A 7,161-nucleotide genomic window follows, 5' to 3' on the forward strand; every position below is an offset into this window, starting at 1 on the left:
TCGTAGGGCTCTGCCGCGAAGAGCAGGTACTGGTGCGTCTTGTCGGCCGTCTCCACGCGCTGCTCGTAGCCGCTCATGAAGCGGTGGCGGGGCCGCGCCCCCTCCTCGATCTCGGGGTACTCCACCTGGGGGAGGGGGGGGGAGGGTGGCTGGGGGTTGAGTCGCGATGTAATGACAATGCACAATGTAGCAAGCCAAGAGGGTCAGGGAGGGGGGGGCTAAGGCCAGCACTTGGGTTGCCCCTGTACACAGCAAGTCAGTGAGCTTCCGTCGAGGCGCCACGCACGCGCCCTTGCTGTGTTGCCCTGGCAGCCGCCTGGCCGTGCGACCTCAGTCGGCGAAGCTCGTCAGCAAACGCAGCCCTCGCCCGCCCTGTGAGCTGAGCAACAGGCCGCGGCCGCATGCGGCCGCGAGATGACGCCACATCCAAAACTCCTCGATTATCACAGGGATCTTCCCACCTGGAAGAGCAGCGAGCGCATGTGGGCCTCCGGGTCGTACTGCTTGGTGACGCGGTACCCGGGGCGCCCGATCTTGACTGCGACGAGGGCGAAACAGAGTGCAGCGGGAGGGGCGGCCGGGCAGGCGGTGAGGAGGACGGGCCGTGGGAGCCAGGTTGCTCAATTACAGCAGCCCGCTGACAGGAGAAGCCGAGCTCCGACCCAATTCGAACGCCAGGATGCCAGAGCCAAAATGCCAACGCCGCTCTGCCGTCACCACGAGGGCTCCCGGCTCTGCCGGGCGTTCGAGCAGCCAGGATTGGAGCAGAGCCCTCCGCGCGCCCGCGCGCCCCCCTGCGCCGCGCCTGCCCCTCCCACCTGTCTTCCGGACGCTGACGCGCTTGTTGGGCGCGGGGGCCGCGGGCTTGTCCGACGCCTCCTTGGCTGCGCGCTTGGCCAGGTTCTGCTGGTGGCGCTTGCCCTGTGCACGGCAAGGGGGTGGCGGTGGGGGCGCAAGTTGGGTCGAGCTGAGCTTTGCACACGCAGCTGCGGTTGTGGCGGCGCGCCTGGCTCAGAGTTACATCTGTGGTGCGCATGTCATGGGGCGTTCGAAGGGAGGCGCTTCTGTATCATTAGGCAAGAGCTTGCACACGGACGCCTTGCGGCAAGCTGGGCGTGCGAGCCCTGGGTGGCTGGCCCTGGGTGGCTGGCCGCAGCGCAAGAGCACGCGCGAGTGCGCCCCGCCCTGCTGACCTGTGTGTGTGCGAGGTAGTTGCCCTCGTTAGGGTGCAGCGTCAGGCACAGCCGGCACTCGATCTGGAGAGGAGGAGTGGAGTTGGGAGCGGTGTGAGGTGGGCCGGGTGGGGTGGCGGGAGCGATTGGTCAGAGGGGAGAGGTGCCCGTGGCGCGGCCGACTGCTGGCCGCAAGCACCTCATGCACCACTAACGCGGCATGCGTGTTCAAGCGGGCAAGCACCAGCATCCAGTGGCTGCCGCCGCCCCCAGCAGCACTGGTAGAGCACCCGCCTCTGCATAGCAATCAAGCAGCCCCTGCAAACCCCCAGGTGCCGCGCGCGCACCGCCTGACCAGCACTTGTGCTTGCTATTCGCCTCCCCCTTCTCCCCCAAACACCCCTCCCCTGCTGTCTCGATCCTCTGCATTCAATTGCTGCCAGCGCCGAGCAGGCTCAACAACAGTCACGGCCGGCGGTGCCCGCACCTGCCCGAGGTGGTTCCTCATGTAATACGGGTCCTTGGCCAGATCGATCGTCTCCAGGGCCAGCCGCCGCAGCCGCTCCCGCCTGTCAATCGCCTCATTCTGCGCGCTGGCCACGCCGCCGGAGCCCGGCTTGGCGCCGTGCTCGCGCGCGCTGAGGAAGCTCATGGTTGCGGCTGCTGCTGCTGCTGCTGCTGCTCGCGCGGGGCAGTGACGTGCGCGTCACGTGCCGCTGCCGCGCGCTGCGGGGCGCCGCCACTTGGCAGGGGACACCGCCGGTGCGCTGCTCCCGTTGGCCCGCCAACCCCGACTGGATGCAAGGGACTCCACAACCCTTCGGCAGTGGGGGACAGGCCGCCCTGCTAATCCGCTGGCACTGTCACGCCACCAGCCTCCCTCGGCGCGCAATCGGTGCAGCAGCAGCGGCTTGCTGCCGAGGCCTGGAGCGTCGCCGTCGAGCTCGTGTGGGGTGGTGGGTAGCAGTAGGCTCTACAAGCTGTATGACGTTAGTCTTCAAGGCTCGCAAAAGCCTGAAGCTTGAGCTCAGTGCTCAGATCGAGAGGTGTGAGTGAAATGCGAGCCCTGGCCTGACACAATTGCAGGTGATCAACAACAACCTATTAGTATTTTGCCAGCATAAGCACCCGATCCTAAGCCCACAAGAAGTGTCGCTAGATCGCTTGCAGGTGCCAAAGTCACCGTAGTATCATCATCGTCATTTGTGTTGTATGCAAACACATTCTAAACACAAATAAGTGATCATCCGACCACGGCAGGGCGGAGGCGCCGTAGCGTGCCGGACCACACTGCAGCTGTGTCGAGGACGCACAAGGAGCACAGCCCGCCGCGCGCGCAAGGGTGTGAGGCAGCAACCGGCCAGCGGTTCTAGCTGCCAATGCCATGGATTGAGCTATCACGGCGGCTGCAGCGGCTGGCACAGCTCAGGGACCACGGCCGTTGACCTTCGCGGGTGTCTGTCCGAGGCCTGAGCCTGTGCGGGCCACGCCCGACTGCGGCATGTCGCCCATGGACCATGAGCAACAAGCTGAGGAGTTTGAAACCCTAAAAGCCATCTACGGTGATGATGTCACGCTATTACTCCAGGAGGGCACCATAGAGGTGGGCATGTGCGGGTCACCGCACCAACAGCACTGACACCTGCCCATACAGCGCCGTGCACCCGCCCCCTGTCGCACCTGCTGGCGCGGTCTGCCCAGAGCCTCATGGACCCAAGCGTGGGCCCCAAAAGTTGCCAAAGCGTTTGCTCTACACCAACCGCCAAAATGCCACAATAAATCCTCTCCAACCGCCAAAATGCCACAATAAATCCTCTCCAGGTCTGCATCCCCTGCCGCGAGGTGCAGCCGCACGCCGTCGCTCGCGCGACATGCCCGGTCGACTACCCAAGCGCGTCGCCGCCTGTTGCGGAGGTGGTTGCCCCCCACCTGCCGCCCGAGCTCATCTCAGAGGCGGCCGCGCAGCTGGAATCCCTGTTCGTGCCCGGTGCGCGTTCCCATCGCATGCATGCTCCTTCATATCACGCTTCCTTTCAATTGCCCTGCAGAGCACAGGGACCCTCCTGCATGCAGCGGGCAAAATGGCAGGGATGCCCGTCAATGCACTCATGATGTTTCCATGCTTTTCATGTGCCCTTGGGCCCTGCTTGAGTTTCTGGGAAGGAAGCGCGGTGGGCCGCCCGCTGCCGCGGAGCACGCCGCCAGGGACTGTCGCCGTGCCTGCTGACTGAGCGCCTGACGACCCCGCGCGCCCGCCGCACGCCGCAGGGGAGATCGTGTTGTTCTCGTGGATTGAGTGGCTGCGGGAACGCCATGTGGACTGGCAGCATTGGCAGCAACAGCAGCAGGAGGAGGAGGAAGAAGCGGCGGCGGCATTGGCGGCAGCGGTTGCCCGGGGCCACATCGGCAACAGCGGGAGCGGCAGCGAGGGGGACGCGAGTGAAACGGAGGAGGGCAGCGGCAGGGAGGAGGCCTCCGTTGCTGGGGCGTTGGCGCGACGGGTGAGTGCGGTGCGCGGCGGGATCCGCGTCGCACGCTTGGCGGCCGTGCGGCTGAGTTGCTTGCTCGTGAGGTGCGACATCGCCGCATCCACCGCGCGTTGTGGCTGGTCCAGTATGCTATTCGCATATCTGTGCACCCCCATAGGAGCGACAGGAGGCCGCGGCGGCGTCTCGTGGCGGGGGCGACGGCGACCTCGAGTCTCTGATGGCGGCCGTCGCGCCGCGCATCGTGTCTGGCGCGCCGCTGACGGAGCGCAGGAGCACGTTCCAGGCTCACGTGTGCCGCGTGACAGATGCGAGGGAGGTGGAGGCCGTCATTGCGGTGCTGCTGCAAAACAACAAGTGAGTGGTCTGGAGTGATCCAAGGGTGCGTGTACGTCCAGGGTTGTGTCGGGACAGTGTGGCATTGACAGTGTCGCATTCCACATATGCCAGTTGGCAGCAAATCCGTGCAGAGGGGCAGAGAGGATTGGCATGCAAGAATCTTGAAGGGAGTGTCGAGGCGCGGTCAGTGTTGCACGGAAAGGGGCGCACGCGCCCGCTCGCTGACAGAGCTGTTGCGCCGGGCGCGCGTGCCACGTTTGCGCGCCCGCGAGGCGGCAGGGTGCGCCCGACAGTCGCTAGGTGGCGGGGCCGACTGAATGGACGCTGCAGCAGCATCCCACCTCCGACCGGCCTCACCCTGGTGCTGAACTTGTATCACCCTTCCCCCTCGCCCCTTCATGGGTCCTTGGTGCGAGCAGGATCCGCGGCGCCACCCACCCCGCCATAATGGCGTACCGCATCTCCACCCCCCGGCCAGGGGTGTACCTCCAGGTGGGCCCCAGCCTCACGCTCGACACCCCTCCCCTACCTACCTACCTACCTACCTACCTACCTACCTACCTACACACACACACACACACACATACACACACACACACACCTGTAACGCCGCACCACTGCACCATTCATCGCGCGTTGCGCCCCTACGGCTTCCACTCCTCGCATTCTTTGTGCGTGGAGTGAAGCTCAGTCCTGTGACCGCGCTCTCCTCAAATTGTATTTGGTCATGTGGCAGCCGCTGCCCCAAGCTTGTTTGGTGTTGTGGGGTGATGGGCTTGCATCGACAACCGACCTTACACGCGGCATCAGCACACCGAGAAGCAAGGAGCAAGCCCATACCCATCGCAGCTGCCTGACGCCTTCCCACCTGTCCCCGGAAAACCAGGACTGCGACGACGACGGCGAGGACGCCGCCGGCGGGCGGCTGCTGCACCTGCTGCAGCTGGCCAGGGCGGAGGACGTGGTGGTGGTGGTGTCCCGCTGGTTCGGGGGCGTCCTGCTGGGGCCGTCGCGCTTCGGGCTGATCAGCAACTGCGCGCGAGAGCTGCTGGTCAGCACCGGCTTCATAGCCGGCGCCGGCGAGGGCGGCGGCGGCGGCGGCGGCGGCAGGAAGAAGGGGAAGGGGCGGTGACGGACGCGGCGCCGCGAGGCTGCCGGCGGCGGCGGGGCGGCGCGTCCATGCGTGAGGGCTGCAAAGAGCTCGTCCTGCCTATGCGATTTTGCACCGCAGCCTGCCTGGGGTGGCTGGCCCCTACCCGGGGGCGCGTGCAGCGCTGCCCCCGCTGTAATATTCACGCTCGTCCTCGATAGATGATTTACAATGTTGGAGCAGGGTTTGGTGAGCAGCGCCCACCACCCCGCCCCCTAAGTCAGTGCAAGCGCTGGTGCTTGTGTGCGTATGTATGCGCAGCGTCGCACGGCCGGGCGCGGCAACCGCGGCCCTGACAGGAGCAGCAAGGTGACCGTCTAAGGGGGCCCCCCCCGCCGCTCCTCAGTCGCCGCGCCGTAGGCGGGCGCGGGGGGGAGGGGGGCCGAGGCTCAACAGGGGGTTGCAAAGCGGCGGGCGACGGCTCTAAAAGCGCCGCTGGTGTTGGTGGGTGTCGCTTTCACAGTTTGCCTAGTGTTTATGTGCCTCCCTCCAAACATTCGCGGCCGCTCCTGCCGCCAAAAGTCTTGCGTTGATCAAGACACGCGAGGTCGAACAACCCACGCCGCCCGCAAGCACCACGCATCGGTCTATGCGCCTGCGTTCGGCAGAACGCGGGCGCTTGAGAAAAGGGCTACAGAACACTCAGAACAAGTGCCTGACAGCACACAAAATCGTGCCTGGCCGCTCTTCCCGGCGTGAAGCAGCAGCCAGGCGCCCCCGACAAAGGCCCTGGAAGCCCGGGGGACGCGCGCGCGCTAAGCAGTTCTCAGGGCACAGGGCCGCAGGGGATCAACCTGGCCGGCCGGGAAGCTGCCGAGCCAAGCATTGCAGAGACGCGCCGGCCCGCGCGCGCGGCCGGGCAGGGCCGAGACTGCTCAGGCTGGGCGGGCCCAGCAGCAGGGTTTGCAGGGAGCTCGGCTGCCGCGGCTTATGTTTGTGTGGCCGGCGGCTGCCAGGGCTGCATGGAAATGCACCCGTTGACATGGCCAAGGCCGCCCTAAGAAATGATGAGTGATTTTCGCGGAAAGAGCGGAGCGCAGGGGGCGCAGGGCGCGCCGGCGCGTGCTGGCGCACGTATGGGGCCGGGTCAACCCAGGACAGATGGGCAGACGGGCAGTCGCGCCAGGTCAGCAGGGCGAGCCGCCCGGAAATGAGGCCCGGCCGCCGGTAGGCCGCCGCTGTATTGAGCCGCGGCGGCAAAAGCATGGACGCCGCGGCACTTGCCGCGCGTGGGATGAGTGGGTTCTGGGTACAAAGCAGTGCAGCTCTGGTCATGGAAAAGAGGAAGAGCTGCATGTTGGAGGGCTTGACCAGGTGGCGACAAGCAAACGGCTCCGCAGGGGCCGCTCGTGTGTTTTGCCGCGCGCTCCGGAGCGCCGGCCTAGCTCAAGAATGCTAGGGATCCAGGCGTGGCACGCTCATTGGGGTCAGAGGCGCGCAGAAGGGGGCGCGGCGCGGGCGGCGCATTCCTGTGTCAGACATGCCTGCAGACGGCGCGACGCCCGCGGCACCCTTGCTCTCGGACTGTTGACACAAGAGACGAAAAGAGTGGTCAGGGGCGCTGGCGTGCCACCCTTGGCGCGCGCAGGGTGCCGCGGCCGTGCTTTGTGTCGCGTGTTGAGTACTATGTGTGCGGCCCCAGCCGCGTGTCCCACCAGTCCCTCCTGCAAGGGAGCCGTTCCGTTGCCCAGCCGCCGCGCTTGCAAGGGCAGGCGGCAGAGGCGCTCTCGTTGTCTCCCTCCCTCCCGCCCTCGGACCCTCTCGCTCCGCTTGGCGGAGGGCGCCGCCACGCAGCACCCGCAGCTGCAGCGCTGGTGTGCCGGGCGGCGCCCGCCACCGGTCGCCTGTCAAGGCCGCTCAACCAGCTTCATCCGCGCTCAGGTCGCTCTCACACATGTCACTTCCATCACTTGCAGCAGCAAAAGTATCTCGCGGCCTTGTTATGCACTAGAGCCCAGCCCCAGAGCTGTGCGCGCACGTGTGGCACGCCTGAAAAAGAGACGGCAGCGCAAAT

At 66.2% G+C, this 7,161-nt stretch overlaps 2 protein-coding genes across 2 annotated transcripts; one reads left to right on the forward strand and one right to left on the reverse strand.

Annotated features, from left to right (window-relative positions):
• Positions 1–443: 443 nt before the first annotated feature.
• On the reverse strand, positions 444–1,824 carry MNEG_12063 (Splicing factor 3A subunit 2; the record flags this gene model as incomplete). The annotated part of the gene is made up of 4 exons (XM_014039464.1): positions 444–538; positions 819–921; positions 1,194–1,256; positions 1,660–1,824. 4 exons carry the CDS (start codon positions 1,822–1,824, stop codon positions 444–446), a joined length of 426 nt encoding a protein of 141 aa, XP_013894918.1.
• An 858-nt stretch (positions 1,825–2,682) lies between these two features.
• Positions 2,683–5,129, forward strand: MNEG_12064 (putative Protein IMPACT; the record flags this gene model as incomplete). The annotated part of the gene is made up of 6 exons (XM_014039465.1): positions 2,683–2,775; positions 2,994–3,159; positions 3,441–3,673; positions 3,819–4,015; positions 4,417–4,489; positions 4,884–5,129. 6 exons carry the CDS (start codon positions 2,683–2,685, stop codon positions 5,127–5,129), a joined length of 1,008 nt encoding a protein of 335 aa, XP_013894919.1.
• Positions 5,130–7,161: the final 2,032 nt, after the last annotated feature.

The sequence above is a fragment of the Monoraphidium neglectum genome (assembly GCF_000611645.1).
Source record: "Monoraphidium neglectum strain SAG 48.87 unplaced genomic scaffold scaffold03043, whole genome shotgun sequence".
NCBI lineage: Eukaryota > Viridiplantae > Chlorophyta > Chlorophyceae > Sphaeropleales > Selenastraceae > Monoraphidium > Monoraphidium neglectum.